Source organism: Lathamus discolor, chromosome 1 (genome assembly GCF_037157495.1).
Source record: "Lathamus discolor isolate bLatDis1 chromosome 1, bLatDis1.hap1, whole genome shotgun sequence".
Taxonomy (NCBI): Eukaryota; Metazoa; Chordata; class Aves; order Psittaciformes; family Psittacidae; genus Lathamus; species Lathamus discolor.
Genome location: NC_088884.1, coordinates 149513287 through 149534022, shown reverse-complemented (window position 1 = coordinate 149534022; position 20736 = coordinate 149513287). Strand labels below are relative to the sequence as shown.

General features: G+C 38.1%; 1 protein-coding gene across 1 annotated transcript in view; it reads right to left on the bottom strand.

Moving 5' to 3' along the window:
• Positions 1 to 4485: 4485 nt before the first annotated feature.
• The window catches only part of TAPT1 (transmembrane anterior posterior transformation 1), a 49410-nt gene continuing 33159 nt past the window's right edge, over positions 4486 to 20736 (bottom strand). The window contains exons 8-14 of the mRNA XM_065658937.1: positions 18617 to 18697; positions 17663 to 17772; positions 16028 to 16087; positions 14566 to 14634; positions 12919 to 12995; positions 9222 to 9382; positions 4486 to 6583 (exon numbers count right to left, since the gene is read on the bottom strand). Of these exons, the coding sequence (XP_065515009.1) occupies positions 6357 to 6583; positions 9222 to 9382; positions 12919 to 12995; positions 14566 to 14634; positions 16028 to 16087; positions 17663 to 17772; positions 18617 to 18697 (785 nt within the window). The 3' untranslated portion in view covers positions 4486 to 6356. The remainder of the gene's footprint in view (positions 6584 to 9221; positions 9383 to 12918; positions 12996 to 14565; positions 14635 to 16027; positions 16088 to 17662; positions 17773 to 18616; positions 18698 to 20736) is intronic.

Below are 20736 nucleotides of genomic sequence, written 5' to 3'. Positions count from 1 at the left end.
GACACAGGCTTTAGATTGGATAAAAGGAGGAAATTCTTTACTGTAAAGAGGTGGTGAGGCACCGGAATCGGTTGCCCAGGGCAGTTGTGAGTGCTCCATCCCTGGTGGTGTTCAAGGCCAGGTTGGACAGAGCCTTGTGTGGGATGGTTTAGTGTGAGGTGTCCCTGCCCATGGCAGGGGGGTTGGAACTGGATGATCTTGAGGTCCTTTCCAACCCTAACTATTCTATGATTCTGTGATTCTAAGTCCCAGTCTCCTGAGCATTACCCCATGGTGGGCAGAAGGGGAAAACACCTGATTATTTTTTCTGGGAAAAATGTTATCCTGACCAATTCCTCTTCAAGACACCACACAAGACTTTCAAATGCTCCACAATATGCTAAACAAAATTAACAGGTTTCATACGGCTTTTAGGCCAGAGCTCATTAATTAGGGAGCTCTGGTTTACAGCTGTTGCAGGATTGTGTTTGAAGGTTACCAGGTGTCCTCATACTTGTATTATCCCACAGTGAAATCATAACACCGATAATTTGATACCCACCTCACTATCACCACAGGCTGTCAACAGCTACTTGCGGCATTACAGCAAACCCAAAGCCAGTAATTAGAGACAAAATCTTGTTGCCTTATTATTATAAGACAACAATGCTTTGTAATTGTCCAAGAGCCCTTCCCAAATTAAATTCCTGGCGGAGTATTTTCTTCTACAGGCAAGATTTATCCAAGATCTACCTCACTTCCTTGCACCGTAAGGAGAATTTACCGGTAAGCTGTAAGACCTGCAAACTGAGTATACTGTGTGTTGGTCTCTTACTGTGCTCCTTCTACTCTCACGGACTGCTCACACCAGGGATAAACCACAGATTATCCTGCTCCTTACAGCGGGTATGTGAAACTAGGAAGCTTGTATTTTGGTTTCTTAGGGTTTGTGGTGTGGTTGCCCTATCAAGAGCTTAGCATCTACTGCCCTTAGACTCCTTGGGACAAAAGTCCACATTACAGGAACACGGGACTACCGGAATGTTAATGTTTCAGAAAGCAGGCTTGCCAGATCAATTAAATAGCAATAAAAAAAAGATGCGTATCCAGATCAAAAGCTGAAACCTACCTCATACAAACTGCCATTTTGAACATAAGATGTACAAAGCAGGATTCCACATAATTACTCTGATGCCATTAGCAGAACGTGTACTGTAAAGACTCACTAAATATACACTGGGGCTTTGGTCCTTGCTTTTAATGAGGGTTTAGCACAAAAACTGGCTAGAGAATTTACTCCTGCCTGCATGGAGGTGAAATAGCATGTGGTCACTAAATGTCTGAACAAGCACCATAAACCATTACCTCAGATGGACCAAAACTCACTCTCCTTCTCCAATGTCCGAGTAATTTCAAGTGACTAAAGACAACTCATATTTTTAGCCTAATAGGTGGTTTCTCTGCTACTGTATTAAGGACATCGTCTCAAATCAGTAGCTAGTGCCAAGCCCCAGTGCAAGGCTCCTTTCAGTTACAGATACAGCTTGCATGTATCCAACAGAACAGGGCATTAACTGGCCCTTAAAACAAGGTTGCGTAGCTTTGAGGTTAGATACGTGCACATGATACTTCAAGAATTGCTTCCAGAAGAGACTAGTTCAGCACAGCTCCTGCTGCCTTGGCTATAGAAAGAAGTTGGCTAATGGCGATACTGCAGCCTTTAACAAGAGTGTCAAGTTCAAATCTAATCTGCAGGAAAACCGTCACCAGGACTGTACTTGCCAACATCAACTCAAACACCCTCCTGCTTTGATTTGGTGTGCTGAGCCCAAGGATGGGCTGTCCAATGCTGGATTTTAACTTCCATTGCCACACTTCTCGGTAAATCAGAGGCATCATTTCCCAAGGCTCCACAATTCCACTTCTCTGGATTACCTCTTTGAAGCTGTTCTGAATGACCTCTTTTAAACTGTCAGCACCGCACAAGTGAGTCCTGAGCTACCTTGATACTTCATTTACTTTCAACAGGAACAGCAGATAGAAGCATCTCTCAGGACCGGGCATCACAGAACATGCTCTGATGTTCAAAGCAGTCCACCTATATAGAAACGTATTGCTGCTTTTGTCCAATAAACCAAGGGATGGGAAGCAGCAACACCAACATAAAACCTGATCCTTCCCTGAACACCAGAACTGCTCTATTAAAAATATACATACCTTGCAACATTACTGTCATACCACCAGCCTGAGTAATTTCTGACAGAAAAACATGAAAGCAGTAAATGCAATGCAATGTGTAATACATACAATGTGTTTGCCTATTAAATACAGGATATTTTCAGCAGAGTTTACAGAACTGCACCAGTCACCCTAAAATAAAAAGAGAACCCAAGGCAGTGTTGCTGCAACCCACATCTTTGTACTCACCACGAATCAGCTCCTCTCTCCCCCCGATGCTCAACGCTTTCTGCAGTTTGGCTGCAAGACAGAACTGCCTCCAATTAGAGTGAAACCTTGGCTCAGCTTGGTAGCATTACTCTCCTACAAAGCGTAATGAATGGAAGACACGCACAAGCTAAACCAGGAAAGGCACGTTTTAATTAAAATCTCATTCATTGCAAACATGGTAATAGTGTTTTGGTCAAAACTGAGGAATGCTTAAAACCCATTACAAGTTTGGATTTTTCTGTTATTACAGCTGCAAGCTTACTAAGAACGTTCCTTGGCGTTATGTACTCATGACCCCTCTTACAACTCCTCTGTTGGCAGCGTTTTTTCTAAATCAAAGTGTAACAGATACTTGGGTCCTAGAAAACGTCTGCCTTGGCTCAGGCTTAGTTGGCATGGCCAGTGAAAGGTACTGTTCTCCTACAGAACACGACATACAGAAATGATACATTAGGTTTTTGACAGACTTCATAAGTATCGCATACCACTACATATGGGGAAATTTCCTTGAGATAAAGATGGCCCCGTAAGTGTTGCTTCCACAGTGCTCGTTACAGCCTCCTTGCTTGCTGCTTAGTACTTACACAAAGCTGTTTGGCTCCTTGGAGTCAGCAAAATTAATGTAGTCCAAATGTCTAAGAAGCAGCAATTAATCTGAAGACGTTTTCAAGGGCAAACTGTTTAGTAACTGTGAAGAGCATTCCTGAAGCCATCACTACCCAAGACTGACACAGCTGGTATAACCCCTAGTTTACTCACAATGGAGCAGCCCAGTTTGTAAGACAATGTTTCCTAATGTCCTAATTAGACATTAGGCAGAAGTTCTTCATTGTGAGGGTGCTGAGGCGCTGGCACAGGGTGCCCAGAGAAGCTGTGGCTGCTGCATCCCTGGCAGTATTCAAGGCCAGACGGGACAGGGCTTGGAGCAACCTGCTCTAGTGGAAGGTGTCCCTGCCCATGGAAGGGGGACTGGAACTGGATGATCCTTAAGGTCCCTTCCAGCCCAAACCACTCGGTGATGATTCTATGAATGTTTCAGGGAGTCTGATTACATTTGTACTATAACTAAGTTGCATTCATCCTTGCTTCCCACCACCAAATTGATTCAGAATTGCAGCCCAACAGCTGAGCAGGCATAGCAACCACAGCTGGGCAAACATTGGCTTTAACGACAGGGACCTCAACAACTTTGCCGAATTACAAAGACTTCTAAATGAATACTTAAATAGAGAAAATTTTGCACCACAAAAAGCCAAGACAAAGTTGAAAAGTTTCAACAAACTCACTCTGAATGAAGAGGCAAGTAAATTAACTGTGTACTTGTGACTGTAAAACTGCTTTGCTTGAGGGGAAATCCTACTTGGCTTATGAACATCTGAAAGGCTTCAGAAGATTAATTAAATAATCCTATGAAAATACACAGTTGTTCCTTAATGCTCCCCATAATGAGTAATACTAATTATGAATATACATTCTACTCAGCGTGTGCTTTTGGAATTATTTTGGCAACTGTAACTGTAGCTGAAATACTACTGCTTGCATCAGAACCACCTAGGTTTTATTTTCGGAGGGATTTATCAATTGAAGAACTCAATTTATTCACTGCTTAACCTCCAATGCTCTTACTTATTTCATTGTTAAGAGAGGATCTTTTCACGAAAGCCTATAAAGAACCGTATCTACAGACAAGAAATTTGGTGTTTCTGGTTTGTTTTGTGGTCTGTTCCCCCTCATCACCTCAAGAGTTCTAAGAGGACCACCCAGGTCAGAGAAGTCGCAACCCCTCATTCAAGATGCCCTGCTAGATATTCAAGGAATCCCTATTAACTACAAACAAAACCACGACAACAATTAGAGATCTTAGAGCAAGAGAGAACAATGACATCTCATGCCCAGTTGGGCCCCTACCCAGTTGTTACCCACATTCATGTCCCACATTTGCAAGAATCTTACTTCATGGAAATCAGAATTTAATACAGTAAATACATTGCAAGTTCACCAACTCTGAAAATGAAGAAAGAAACATCAACGCTGTACTTATCCTTTTTTAAACAAATATTACAAAATTGAATTTTATTGAGTTTCACACAAGATGCACATATAAAATTGATACAGAATGTCATTCAACAGAAAAAAATGAAAGCAAATCCAAGCTTTCTTTAGCAACTGCTAAATAATTCAAAAATAAGATACACCAAATTGACAGATAATCTGAATTTCAATGTGTGAACATCTCCAATTAGTATAAAATACATCAAAAGTTAAAGAGTTTCAGATTTTTCCCCAGCACAAGTCCTCTTCCTTTTACTCTCATCCCTGAACAGTAACCACAGATTTTGGCCGTTCCTCCAGCTACTCTTGATGGGAGAGGAGAGGCTGAAAGACTGCAGCAAGAAGTTCCCACCAGAGCAGAGCATGCTAACCTACATGGCAAATCTCATTACCAAGTCTGCTCAGATACATGGTAACTCTCTTCAGCTGTCTCCATTTGTTATATTACTGTAGTCCTGCAAGTTTCAGGGATCAGCATATACATTAGACTTTCACATGTTCATAAAGCAAATAAACTTTGTCTTCCCCACTCTGACAAATTATGAAATTAGAGAAGAGCAAATTTTGTCTTTATTTGTTTGGCACTGAAGTACTTTTATGATACCTTCCCTTGGAAAGTGAAACAAGTGCCTACTTAAATAGCCGAAAGGCATTTGAAATTAATACGGCGTTTTACAACAATTAATCATTAACTACAGGGTGTCTTTTGATACAAGGCTCCAGCCTAAATTTTGAGCTCAAATTCATTCCATTCTTGGTCTGAGGATTCTAAACCATCTTTCATTAATTCTCCCACAACTGCATTTCACACCAGAAATTTACATGCATTGTAATGCTTGAAAGCTTTTTATAGATCCAGTCTATCTACTTAAGTGTGGCTAAACCCAATCAATTACAACGGATCATTCTGATCTGATTGTCAGTATGAGCTTTTATGGCATGTTCTCAGGCATGTTAACACACAGATGTCACTCTTACCAGAGTTAAACCCAAAATGCAGTGCAATATTCTTTTCTGCTGTGTTACTGCCATACGTATGGTTCCAACACGACGCTTGCTGCCATTAACACTGCCTTTCCTCAAAATATATAAGTGCTCCTTTATTATGTTTTCCTACAGCAACAAAAAAATCCTCAGCTTTTCAAAATAATTTGATAAATAATTTGCCTTGCAGGACACACAACACAAGAAATGAATATGCTTCATATTTGCCCAGTTAAGCAGAACCTTCACTACTGTGATCTTTCCTTGGTGTTCAGTATTTGGACAAAATAGTATGCAGTAAGTCCTTCATTTAAAGGCAAGATTTTATTCTGATTACAAGATTTTCAAGGTACATCTTGAAAAGGTTTCTGTTGACAGGAGTAACTATCTTGACTTACTGTTTTATGTACCAACGTTTTACGCATTTGTTGATATAAGCACAAGTTTTGGATTCTGCTTGCAGATGTTTAATAAAACAAGGTAACTGGAAAGGCAAGCTCCTGCTCAAGTTGCATACATTTCCAGGAATATCCTTACACTGGAGGGACCTTCATGACAAGTAGTATGTTCTGGAAGCATGGTTTCGTAACGCAGAACAGGCTTATGCTTTTTTTCCCAGTCTATTTTCCAGAAAAGTGATATTGCAGCTCTGCCACCAGGCTAGGAACTCACGATCCACCACATTTTCCAAGAGGCAAGTTAAAGATCACTGACTTGACCTGACCAGATACCAAGCCAAGTTACTTGTAGAAAGAAATTAATTTTTTTTGCCATTAATAATTTAAGTTTTTAAATAAATATTTATGTGCCTTTTTTGGCAACTGTCCATTCTGGTAGCATCTGCTGTCCCCACAGCTCAGTATCCTCAGCACATCGATTAAAATAAAAAAATCTTAGTCAATTCTGTTTCCACAAATAGTAAACCTGTCTATCTCCAGCAAGTCTTTCTTTGCAGACCTGTGTTTTAATTCTGAACTGTCTTGGCTTATATCTTTTTCTTCTCCGTCAGGAGTTGTCAGAAACTGATCAGAATTGCTTGTTACAAGTAAAGATGGTGAGTTCTCCTGGTGCACAGGTTGACTGGTAACTGATGCAGATCCATTTTCATCTGTGGAAATTCCTGTTGGAACAGGAGACAATTATAATCACGAATTTAACACAGACATACTGACACATCTACGACGTCCAGATTCATCCAAAGCTGGTATGAAAAAGTGTGCTGCATGAAATCAGCAGAAGTGATAGAAGAATGCTTGGTGGAGCCACTACCTCTTCTTAGTTTTACCAAGAGATTTCCTTTTCTAACTGTGTGAAAGGATAGAAAACGAATTCTGTAGAAGTTCAGATAACAAGCAAGAAGATAAGCAGCAGATGTCAGGACATAAACTGCATTCTTCTGGTTTACATTCTCATTTTTGTTGGCTTAGGCAAAAGATTTTTGACAGTCATTGTGTGAATCACACAAATATTTTCTACTGAAATGAAGAAAAGGAAACTCTGTAGTGGGAACTAGATGTGTCTAATCCTCTACATAAGCACAATAAACCTGTCTTCTCTACGGATGGCTAATAAATTACTCATGCACTGCTACATACTTTAATAGCACTGGCTCCTAAAGCTGTTCTATTAAAGATATCTATTTTTATTCCTGCCTCTTACTTCAGTGGAATTGAACACCAGCTCCATTAACTCAAGATATTTGTAAGTAATATCCATGTATTATTTCCACATTTTGTTAAAACATTTGAAGAATTAAAATGCACAACAAGAAGAAAATATTTTTTCTTATTCACTATTTCCTCATAAAGACCAAGTTATTGTTTCTAAACGAATCTGAACTGTGGAGAACAGATTTGCCTAATGTGGAAAGTACTGCAGACCAGGCCAAGAGAACATTATTTGTCAGATTACTACAAAAACTTCTCTCTGTATAGCATCTCTTCAGTGTATACCATCTACTCCTTGAAGGTACATGGATTACTCCCCACAGTCTTATGCAAGACAAAGGTACAAAACTTGCACTAAGAAAGGAGACAAGCAATGCTAATTACAGAACTTCATTACAAAGGTATTTTCTAACTCAGCAGCTTCCAGAGAGCTGCTCAGCCTATAAATGATTACCAGCCTTTAGGACTTCCACCCTTCAAGAGCAAGTATAAGATTTTATCCTTCAAAATTTTAAACTGTGTCTGTGGTCAAGGTGGAAACTCTAAGGCAAATGAACTGACTTACATGATAAGCTGACAGAAAGTAGACCAGGTTAATTCCCTCACCCTCACACTAGGAGGAGATGGGTTGAGAAACTAAGCACTCAAAAAAACTGTGGTAAGTGGGGCACAGGGATTAAGCAGTATTGCAGAGCTCTGCAGTAATAATGCAAACACAGAGAAGGCGGCTAAGGTAAAATTAGTCTTTCACACAATCCAGGTTTCTAATAAATAAAGAGCTGTTAAAAGGTACAACCCCCTCAAAAAATTATTAAAAATTGAGCTTTTTCATCACAAATGAAAGTTAAGAATATTCTAAAACTCAGGAGAAGCTTTTCAATTGCTACTTTTCAATCAAACTCTTTCCATTTGCAGACAAAACATCTCTGCTGACTGACCTGGTAAAATTGCTGCTGCTTCAGCTAAAAACAGTCTTCAGGACTTATTTATTGTGAGTAAGTTTAAGGGTTAATCTAAGTAAGTACAACTTATTAAGTGTCATATTCAAGTGCAGTATTATCATTATGACAGTTGTTTAATGAAATGTAAAAGCCATTCAGAGTAATTCACATTAAATTTTTTCATCATGAAATGAAGCAACTCTATGAATTTAACTTTAAAAATAAAGGTCTGCATCAAGTTTCTGCCTGTGATTTGCCACAGGTGAGATACAGAGATTTATGACTGAAACACTGACCGCCTCTTAATTCTACTATTGCTGTAGAGGCACTATCATGACTAATAAGCACCTTACATTTCAAGCTTTTCAAGTCTTTGGCAAGCAATAGAGTGAACACAATAAAAGCCCCACTGTTAAGTTTTCTAGGGCTGTCACTGAGCTCTTCAAAGAGGAAGATATACAATCCAATTCAGTTGACTGGAACAATGAAGGTTTCTGTTTCCTTCTATAATGTGTCACAAGAACAGAATAATGCCCCATTGCAGGTATATATTAACTGCTAATGCTGAAGACCTAGATGAGAAAACCATGCTGCATGGACTTGAAATGAAGCGAGCAGACCAGCTGAAATACCAATCTGGATTTCATAAAGGTTTTTGTTATGTGTTCATGACAGCTACAAGTAATTATACCTATTGTGTGCCACATTTTACATTAATTTCCAGAAGAAACGCACAGACTGCTTCCTTATCAAACTTCAGTGCTGCCAGAGATGATGTGTAAATATTTACTGATTTGTGTAGTGAGGTGGCAGGACTAGATGATCTTTAAAGGTCCATTCCAACCTAAACCGTTCTATGATTATGATTTTCAAACAAAAGGATGTGGGTGTTTTGATGTTTCTATCACTTCCACATATCAGGGTGGGATTTTATCAGAGAGAAGAGTATTTATAACCAAAAGATGATGCGTGGACTAAAAGCAATAAATTTTATTACATTTACAGGGTTGTGTTCACAGCCGTGATATGGTACAATTAAGGCCCAGCAACAGCATTACTCTGCAGCAAACGATATCCTACATCTGGTTTAATACTAAATTTAGTCTGAAAGGAATTTCAGCTGAAAACATAACAAGGTAGTTAGCCCTACCTTGGGTAGATTTAAACGTGCTTTGCTGTTTGCCAGCTGGCTTCCCTGGGGTGGCAGTCAGGACAGGATTGAATAATTTCTCCTCCATTTTTGCCTCCTTTACATATTGACATGATTTCCCCAGCAATACAATACTGTTAAGGACTTTCAGAGATATTAACCTGGAAAAAAAGAAAAGGATCTGTTTACATATTTGCATTAGCATATTAAAATAATTGCATATTATTCAGACTGCAATTATTCATATTTAAATAATTACATATGGTTACTGCTGTCTTGGAAGGATTAGCTAACAAATTAAAACCCTTCTACTGCAAGATCAAAAAGTAATTTCCTTTTCCTAATAATCTGTTTTGGATACAATACTTAACGTTTTGTTTATTCTTTTTTTCATCAGCTTTTCACAAATTAGAGGCTAATCATAAAGAGTTCTTTTTCTCTCTGCAGAAGACAGTCGATAAAACTCGAGAAATCCAAACACGCAGCACTGCATTACCATCACAGCACAGACCAGCTGATGGAAGATTCTTTTTCTATTATCACTAATCTCCAACACAAACTTCAGCAAATCACTGAAAGTCCCTTTATACCTGTCTTCTCATTTGAAGAACAGGAAGGTCTCATCTACCATCAAGTGCGTTTAGATTTGTAACTCAAATGAGCTTTGCAAAATCTAAGTTCCATTACTAGCATTACATGACATGCAGAGTAATGCCCATTCCAGAGGTGAAAGCAGAGGTGAAGCAGGCGAAGGCTCACAAAAGAACAAGGAAATAGCAATCTATTCTGTGTAGGATGAATACAAATATTGTCTACACAAATCGACCTACATAACAGAATTGAACCAAACACAGGCTTTAAATTCATTCCCCACTCTGAAATTCTGTTTATTATGTATATCACTAACTGCCTAAAAAGAAGACTTGAAGTGAACATTCACAGATTCATGGAGTGGGTCTAACTGCTTAATCATAGTGACCCAAGCACAATTCAGCAGCAGCTTCCCTGTTTCTCACTGCATTAATGTAACCAGAACTTGTCAAAACAGACAAATAAAGTACTCTGCACTTTTAAGGGAATTTTATGCAATACAATTACATGCAGAAGAAATTTAGAGATATGGAAGAATGAGCAGAGCAGACCATGCTCAGTACTCAGAAGAAACGAACATTTCAGTATCCAAGCAACCACAAGGATGATATAATTTTATACAAGTTGAAAGCTGTGGTTCTCTACAATTTTATTAGGTTATGAGGACAGATTTTGGTTCTGAGAGTTAAGAAGCTCTTCTCCATTTCTAGTAAGTTTTAGAGGTTTGGGATTTTTTTTTTCTTTTCCCCCTACACTTTTTATGCCATGTTTCTACACTTTTTATATTTTCTATGCTTTTTATGCTTTTGTTCCAAGAGACTAGGTGTTTACAGCGTGATTTGACTCTGATTTTATGAGCTCAGAAGCTGAAAAGGCCGTAAATCAACACTTTACTGTATCAGTTCCAGCTTTTCATGGAAAATTATGCAAGAGTTTCTAGTGATTCTCCTTTATTCTTTTCTGCCAGTCCACACCAGGCTCAGATTTCTAACAACAATGTAAGTTTGAAGTTTTTCAGAATCCTGTAACTATTGCACATTATTACAGTAAAATCTGTTCTCACTTTTCAATTAAGACAAAATAAACCAAAATGTATTTAACTCTTGTGACCTAAGCCTTCAAAGAACTGCACTTAATCCTTCATGTTAATCACATTACTTCTTCCTGCCCTCTATCCTCCAAGCCAGAAACAGAACTGGGTTGAAGCAATGGAATAGCAGACGTAGGGAAATATATGTTGGAAAAAAAGAAAAGTCACTGAGCAGAACAAAGGTGCTGAGCTTGGTATACCACAGCATGAATGTGTGACTCTAACAGAGAAAACACTTTGGAAATCCACTTGTTCAAGTACTAAGAATGAGACACTTTCTGAAGACCATAGCACAGCTTTGGCAGCAGCAGATTATTCCTGCCTGATGCAGTGACCGTTCCACACTGTGTAAAGAAATAGTGAATAAACAAGATAAAAAGTGCTTGACACAGCTATTTAAATGGCCAAATGCCTCCCACAAAACACTGCTAGTGAGGAATCACACAGCAGTGGGTTCAGAGGTAGAGTACTTTGATGCTGGGCAAGTCAAGAGCACAGAGGAAGGAGCAGAAAGACAACGTGTGTACTGTAGGTTACCCTGCTCTTGCAGGGGGGTTGGACTAGATGATCTTTTTAGGTCCCTTCCAACCCTTGGGATTCTGTGATTCTGTGATCCAAGGTCACATTCTCTAGTGTTTTTTATTACATAGAGCTGGTTTTAGACAGAATATGGGCACAGCACATGGTATGCTGGGAAAGGAATCAAAGTATGGTGGAGAGGAATATAGCAAACGTTAACATTTGGCCTATATGCAATATCCCAAAGTCCTAGTATCCAACACTAAAGAGATGTGCCTCTACACTGATGTGGGCTAGACACACCAGATCAAGTTTACATTTTTTGCAGATCAAGGTCAGATTAGAGATATGAGTCTAACCATTCATAAAAACTGTGTAGTAATCCCAACCTTTTCATAAAATACTGTAAACCAGCAGCCTTCTCTTTTCTAGTGTACCTCCAGGACCACTGCCCCAGACCTGGAAGTGTTTTACTTTCCATCTTGCTGCCTTTATTTACATACACAACTTGGTAGGACATTGGAAGAGATATTCCCACAATACCCCAGACAGGTTCTCTGCGCTGCAGCAACTTGAAACACTTAATTCTTTACGATCAATTTTAAGAGGACTCCAGTATCAACAAGTACTGAGAGGCAACAAACATTAACACAGCTCAGTATGCAGCTTTCCTAGAAACTAGTCATCCCCATATAGCCTACAGAAAGTGCCTCAGGACAGACAAATCAGACTGGATTTAAAGTGCAACTAAATGCATCTCAACTATGTTTTGACTGGTGAGTAGTTAAGGATAACACAAGTACAAACTGAGGGGACACTTGCAAATGGTTGGTTTTGGAAAACAAAATTGCCACAGAACATTCAGGGCCAGACTGGACAGGGCTTTGAGCAACCTGGTACAGTGGAAGCAGTCCCTGCCCATGGCAGGGGGCCTGTAACTATACGATCTTTAAGGTCCCTCCCAACCCAACCCATTTTATGATTCTAAGATTATATTCCCCAAGATTACTTACTGACCCCATCCTTCCCAACAAGATGAGCCTTGCATTTAATTTTTTTTCTCATATAGCTGTTTCCTAACAGGAAGAAATCTCGCATTCAGCTACCAGAGAGAATTCATGATCTGCTCGCAGTACTTACTGCTTATTTTTGTTGACAGTCTGAATTTCTGTTCTTTTCACAGAAAGTTTAATTCCTTAGAATTCAACTTCCCCTTTTATGCACAGGTACAGTGCTTGTCTGTCAAATTCTTTCAATTATTATTCAACTAGTTATTTTCATTGCTGAAGTTACTTATTGCGGGCTATGATAACCCAATGCAGTCACAGTACTTAGCAACCAATCTGCACTCTCAGTTTCAGCTTATAAGCATGTTTTACATTTATGTGCTACTGACCATAAACTGTGTCTACACTTACACTTAGACGTACCAAAAGCTTTTTCCACCTATTTGATCAGATAATGACAAATACGTTTCAGTTGTGTGTATTTACTTACCCACAGTAGAACAGCACAACACAAACATAAGCTAAGACTCCCTGTACTTTTATTGAGCTTGTTACGACTCTGATGAGCTGTTTTAAAGACAAAAGTTAAACAGTTAAAACACACAGCACATGATTAGTACTAGAATATTTTAACAGACCTTGCTTATTTGGTAAATTCAAGACAGAAGTAAAATTATTTACATTAACAGAAATTTATTCTAATGTTCTCCCTGGTAGTGCTAACTATTCAGGGTTTTGGTTTGAGCAAGTATTACACTAGCACTTATTGGCAACTTTGCCAAAGCTGCAGTCTGGTAATATTTATTTCTCCACTGATGCTTCAGTAAAATACTGAGCAAAAACAACCCCTCCCAGAAGTCAAGGGCTGGAAGCTGAATTAACAATTTTTGCGGAAAATGTCAAGAGATGTTGATGCAGTAAAACAGAATCAGTGTTTCACACTATGCTAACATTCTGAACACAAAATTGCTTTGTGGGCTAGGTATATGAATCCCAAGATTCAGCAACAAATGATCCTGAAACCTCAGGTTTACTTCAGTATTTCACAGTTAAGGTTCCAAGTTAGCAAAGCACTTCAGTTTGTTTTGAAGCTATTAGTCTCAGGGATATCATATCAGCACACAATTTAATTGAAAAAAGCATTTCAATTCTCACTGGATGTACTTTGCTTAGTTCTAAAAGAAACCATGATTATGACCCCAGCTGGTTTATTTTTTGGTGGTTTTTTTTTTTTGTTGGTGGCTTTTCTTTTTTTTTTTAAATCCTACAGAAAACTAGGCAAAGTCTGTCAATGACATTTTTCCCCACCTCTAAGTAAAAAAATTAATTTTAAGTTAATTCATATTGATACTCTTCCAGGAAAATGATGAGTTACCATCCTGGCTGGCAAAGCGAGGGCACATCCCCAGTGTTAAGGTAACTACTGCTTGTCTGCATGTGTGTATGTGGAAAGTCAGACCAGCTATTTGCACAAAACCTTCTGCAGCAGTTTATTCAGAACAGAGAGCATGTAGACACAATTCCAATAATGAAGTAATTCATTTTATAGCAGCATGTGCATGTAACACGGTTAACTATTTCAGAATCATGTATTCCACAACAGCTCAGAAGCTCAGTGCCCCATATTGTCATGGTTTAACCTGGCAGGCGGCTAAACACCGCACAGCTCACTCACATAAAAGAAAACTTAGTCATTAAGCATACCATTACAGGGAAAACCACGAGGACTCCCATTAAAACCTATAAAAAATAGTACACTATTGCTAACCTTCTGGCAACCAGCTGCTTTGGCTCTTCCGAATGAATGAACAGGATAATTGCCAAAAGGAATAAATGTTTAATAAGCACAGATGTAGTTTAGCTCCACTGTTACAATCCGAGTGCTTATAAATTCTATAAAACTAAAACATATTTGATTTTTTATGAAGAGATGATAAACAGTAACATATTCATGAAGTTACAATTAATATGTGATACAGATTACACTGAATGCTAACTCAACCTTGCAGCACCATTTCTGTGACTTAACATGATCATTTCGTCCTCAGAACACCAAAATGAGACAGCTATCTCACAGGCATATATTCTCAAAGTGAGATCTTATTGACAGAAAACTTATAGGAAAGATACAACTTACTAAAACAGCCAGTGGAAGAGGAATGAAGCCCATCCTTCTGGAAACCGAATCACTATAATCTGTATATGCCTAGGAAAAAAGAGGAAGAACGAACTATTTATGCAAAAGAATAAACTTATTTTAGCTTGGCACACCCCCTAGATAAGAATCAATCTCTGCTGGCAAACACTGTACCGGTATAAAGCGTACCTATTCACATTTTGAAATCCAAATGCAGTTATCTGTATGCTCAGACAAAAATGTAACACTACTGTGACCAGCAAGATTAGATTCAGCATTCTAAACCAAGAGCAACTGGAGTATAATACAAATCTCTAAATCGAGAGCAATTAGGACACTGAATCCAAATGCACCATGATATTTCATGTGCACATTATTACTAGCTTAGAGACCTTTTTGTATTAATTTGACTTTGATCCTCAAATACTGTACAGAAAAACCCATAACAGGGATAAAATTACAATTATCCATCATGCTAGTGATTTTAAATCATTCTATGAGCATCTATAATTAGCCTCAGGATAACTGTGTTAAAGTAATTTTGAAAGTGTGTTTACATTTGAACTCCCAAAACCCAACTACTTTGCATGACAGCTTTTATGCAGTATTAAAAGTCATGCCAAAGTTAGTGGCTATATGATGCTAACTTACTTTCCACAGAAGATTCCTAGGGAAAGGAATGGGGTTTTGAGAACTACAAACCATTTTTAAACATGTACATATTATTTGTAACTGAAGGTGTATAACTCCTTTATGAGGTATAACTACTTCATTCCTAGCAATAGCTATTAAGCATTCCCAAGAAAAGTACATAAATTATAATAATAAAGTTCATTTAATAGGTAGAGCACTCATCCAGAGAATTCACTAATAGTTAACAGACTCATCAGGAAAGGTGTGCTGTAAACAGTCTTCCAAAAACCAGTACTAACGAAAAACACAAGCAGTTTGTGTGATTTTTAAATACCTATGTCACAACAGTAACATGCAAAATAAAAACATCCTTATACATCTGCACGCATGGTGAAGAAATTATATAAATTCCTGATGAATACTGTATTTTGTTGGAAACCAATTAAAATAAAGCAAAAAAGAACAGCAACTGAAAATTATCTCAATGACATCTTGTTAAGGTGAATTACTTCCCGTATATCTCAAAAATATCGAAGTCCGTACAACCATCCCCTGACTATAAGTGCATTTGGAAAATACTTCACAACAAAGTATCAAATAAAGCCTGAAGTGACCTTAACAACTGGATAAAAATAAGAATATATCCTGTCATCTCTGATTAAAAAGCAGGGTAGAATTTCAGTGCTGTAGGAGTGTAACAGTTCTGTATTTCTTTAAGTATTTGTTCCAGTATCCAATATCCAGTATCCAATATCCGATATCATGTTCTATGATACCTGCTGTAACAATTATGTTAGTTAACATAAGATGCCTTTATTTTGAGGCTTACATTTTTCTGTCGACTGCTAACAAGGTCAAATGCAAGGCTGGCTCTGTATTCACTGTAGACCTGGAAAAAACCCAGAACATCGGATGTGTGATTCATTTGTTATTACATTACAGAAGCAGCAGAAATATTAATAAAATAAATCTATGCCAGGCTGAAGTAGTCCAAGCCAGTTAGGTCTAACTACACCCTTCAACAGATGAGCCTATCTTTCCATGATAAAGTAACTTGTGTATATATACAACAAACAAACAGCACTATGCTATGCTTTAAGAATTGAATGAGACTTTATAAAGCACTTGCTAAACCTGAGGATCATCAGAAACACAAAGAGAAATCATGTATACTTTTTCCCTACATTTTATAACTGTTTTTAAGCTATGTGAAAGGTAGGACTGGGATCAAACTAAGCAAATGAAAGCTTATTTATACACTAAGCAAGTGATCCTGTGAAACAAGGAAGCTGTATCAGAAGATAAATGTAGCTTATCTTTCTCTTTAAAACAGTTCTGCATATTAAGACATAAAAGCATCTATTTTAAGGATAAGTGGCAGGGCAGCTGCACTGCAGGTGTTCAAAACTTCTGAAAAAGTCTGACCTAGCAATCATAAATCTTTAGAACTTCTTACAAAAAATACAAGGTTTGTTAAATAAATCTTGCAAAATTGTCACTCATGAGCCCCATCGTCCAGCTGTTTCAGCACACTGAAGCATGCTACACTCTTGGCTATCGTGACTTCATTATTGCTCTTTTCCACACTCTCTGTATGAAAGTAGGGCATGCATAAATGCCTCTGGCATAAGGGAGCTTATTAAGTACATCCATTAAACTTGTTTCTACACTGCACAACGTAGTTAACTTTAGAGATACTGGAAAAGATAGCACTTACAAGTTCTGATCTCATTTCCTCAAAAGAGGTTTTAAAAGTGAAAAAACACTAGCTCATCACTACACAAATTTATCAAGTACATTTGAACTCGCACGACATGCAAGACAAATGGCCAGTGTATCACGCCATAACACATAAAAAGTAACCTCATCTACTACTTTAAAAGCAGGACTGCATAATACATATGGCCTCAGAATTTTCAGGAGTGGGAAATGAATATAACCTACTTCATATTAGTGCTCCAGGGACAGTGGAAACATTGATCTCTGATCTCAGATTCCACCTTTAACACACAGGCAACAACAGAGGCTCAGGAGCCTCACAAGATATTTTTCCTAAACCCTGAATTTTAACCTACAATTCTTTCTGATAGGAAAAGGTACAAGCTCCATCTAGACTTGTAGAAGAAGTAACTTTCTGTCAATTTAACTAGTGATCTCTTCACAAACTGATCTGCCAGTTATGTGGATTGTAGTAATTATGTGAACTGTTACACAACACTTCCAGTAATTTATGGATCTGGAACTGCTAATTTAAAAGCAGAGGTGTTTGTTCCACATTATAAAGATCCTCAGAAGTCTACTGCATCGGGAAATTACCAAGTCTTCCCAAAAAATATCCTATATCTAAAAATAATTTTTACATTTTCTGCACTGGAATACATTTCAATATTAAAAAAACCCCAAAATATTAGCAAAATAAACTACAACTTAAAATAGCACTCAGATTTCCAAACAGGATACCTACATCAGCTGTGATGTCATTGAATTTTGTTATAAAGGCATGTTTCACAATATCCACCGCAATTTCTGAAGCAACCACCATGCAAACATCTGGGAATAACACCCAAAGATGATCTGAAGGTTGGGAAGAAACAAGTTAGGCTATTTAATGTGATGACAGAATACACAACAAAAATTGTAACAATTCTGTTCAATAGTCAAAAGCCCTCAAGAGTCTGAAGAGTCTGTAACTTTACATCACCACTCAGCTTGTGGGGTGCAAGTTCTCACTTATTCCACTGCTGTTCTAGAAACCTATCAGTATTATACAATCATACCACAGTTAGGATGAGGTTTTAAAGCCCTTATTTTGTGAAGTTTAATCTCTGCTAGGAAGACAACCTTTGTATGTAACAGATAGCAGATGTTCAGTATGTACGAAGCAGAGCATCTGTGATTTAGATGCTTAAGGTAAAATTTATGTAGACTAGTAACATGCAAGTAAAATACACCACACAGATAAGGTCTTAAAACTGTTAAACCAGATTTTTAGTAACCGAATTTTACTCAATATGTATTCAATATAAAATCACAAGTATAATCAATATTCTGAATAGAAATTTTTACATAATCTATCAAATTTCTATTTCATTAGCCTCATGAAATCAAGCTAAGGGACCCTTCATCCTCAATGTACACCAAGGAAACGGAAGAACTGTGAAGAAATCATTCAAGATGCTACTTGAAACATAACTAGGAAGTTTGTAGCACAACAGTATATACTTCTGACAGAAAGGCGCAAGTCACTCTTACAAGAAAGCCAGAAAGAAAAATGAGAATCTAAAGAATTTGTCAAATTAGGTTTCCTTAGTTAAATGTCCTAGTTATCTTTCAGATTGAGGAACGAATAGAAAGATAGCCTTGTTGATAGCACAGGAATTAGTCATTCTGTATTATTTTTTTCTACTCGCTTACTCACCTGGATTCCATGAGAACTGTTCCATATTTCGTAGACATACAATTAACAGCAGCACGTAGTTGGTGAACCTCTCCTTTATGTCTAGGTAAAAAAAAAAAAAAAAAGAAAGAAAAGAGAGAGAAAAAAGAAAAAAGCTGTCAACTCCAAAGAAACATTTATTTGCATACACAGATATCTGATCATGCTGAGTTCTGTCATTTATTAAGTCTTCCTTAAATTATTTGATCAGATTTCAGGGGAGGGGATGATGGGAACCTCACCATGGACAGGATCTCTGCACTGTGCTGTGGCCTGACTGGAGGTTTGTCCGATGCTGCATCGACTCAGGCTCCCCAGCATCAGAAGAGACTTAAGTTGTGACTTGCTATCACCCTTCCTAATGCATTAATAAAACAGTCATCTTTCTTGATAAAGTTTGTGTATTTCTTGTGAGATTCAAAAAGAACCAGCACCTCCTGGTGCAAAAATGAAGACAATACACCTGCCTGCCATTTCAAGTTACTAGCAAGGCAAAGTTTGTTTTCTACAGATAGTAGCTATCCAAACTGCTATATACTGGATCCAGTAGTGGGGCGGGGGAAAGTATTTCAAGACAACTATTGCAGCTTAGTTAGAAGGTGTCTACTAGCCTTTCACAGCGCCACCTTTAAAAGGAACAGCAGGATGCATTAGCTCAGTCATCAAAACTGTAAGAACTGTAACACAAAAGCAGTCTGACTTGAGAGGGAGTCCTTTGACTTGCTCTCCCAGAACAGGCAAGGTCTTTTTTTCTCCTTTGGTACCCTATCTCCAGAGAAAACCCATACATCTTGCTCCAGGAAGGATCACGCTTTTTAACTTACTAAAAAGCACACAAACTGCGGTCACTATATTCTAGTATAACAATATCCCTAATTTTAAAAAACAAATTTCCAAATACTGGCAAGCCTGAAGGAAAGGTACGAAAAGAAAGCAACTACTCCTCCAGGAGAGGGGAAAAAAAAAGCATGAAGAATTCAATCAGAATGAGAAAGCATGCACACATGTAAAAAGGCACACTATGGGGTACGTAAATTCATCTCTTAGTATGGGCTGGGAAAAGGTCAAAGGAAACACAAGTTTCCAAAACAGAACAGGTGGCATACGTATTGGGGAAGAAATAAAGAAATCCTTCGGTAAAATAATTCTGAATACCAGAAAAAACAGGACACAGGTGAAGTCCTAACCTGCCAGTAACACTCCAACAAGTCAAGTACATTCTTCTATGCTTCTGAAATCATCAAATACTGTCCAACTACCAGAACACAGCATTTTCTGATAAAGCTAGTGAAGAGATATCAGTTGGTGCTGGCACCAACAGATTAATATGCAGTCCAGTATTCCTTGATCTATATTCTCTCTCATACCCACTGACAATTCAAAAATCATCACTAACTTCAGGCTTTTGCCCAAAATCTCAAAAAGATTTCATCTTGTATTTCCCACACTGCCATGATCATCATCAATGATCATCAATGCGTAAGACAATACACATATCCCATCTTCAGTGCTTCAGATCCCTCCTGAGAATTTCTATCCATACAGGCCTCCCCGGGAAGTAAAGACCTTTAATTCAGGTCTAAACATTAAACCATGTTTCAAGCAAGTCCTTCAGACATTTATTACCTGCTCAGAATATTACCTCACCAGTTGTCAGGATTAAATTCAGAAGGGAAATCTTTGGCCTTAAATTTCCTCTTACACTGTAAAAATAAACTTCCATAAAAATTCTCCCCCCAGCAATTTCTGGGTCTGGATGACAGGCTGACACCTGTATTTCCCCTCTGCTTATTTTTCCTATTCTTACTGACCTCCCTTCTAATCTGTTATCTCTGCTGCCACAGCTGTTCAAGGCTGCTTGGAGTGAGAGGAATGACTGAGGCTGCTCTTCTTCATCTGCATCCCTCTCATCAACTGGTTGTCAGACTCAAGCACAGGACAAAGGGCATTTTACAGCAGCTTCAACAATAAATCCAAATGATTCAGAAATTAATTTCATTTCTCACTCTTATGGAAAAGGACAAAAAATGCTCCAAGATATCCAAAACAACCAATGGTAATTAGATCTAAACCCAATTAAAAATGCACTTTTTGCTAATGGT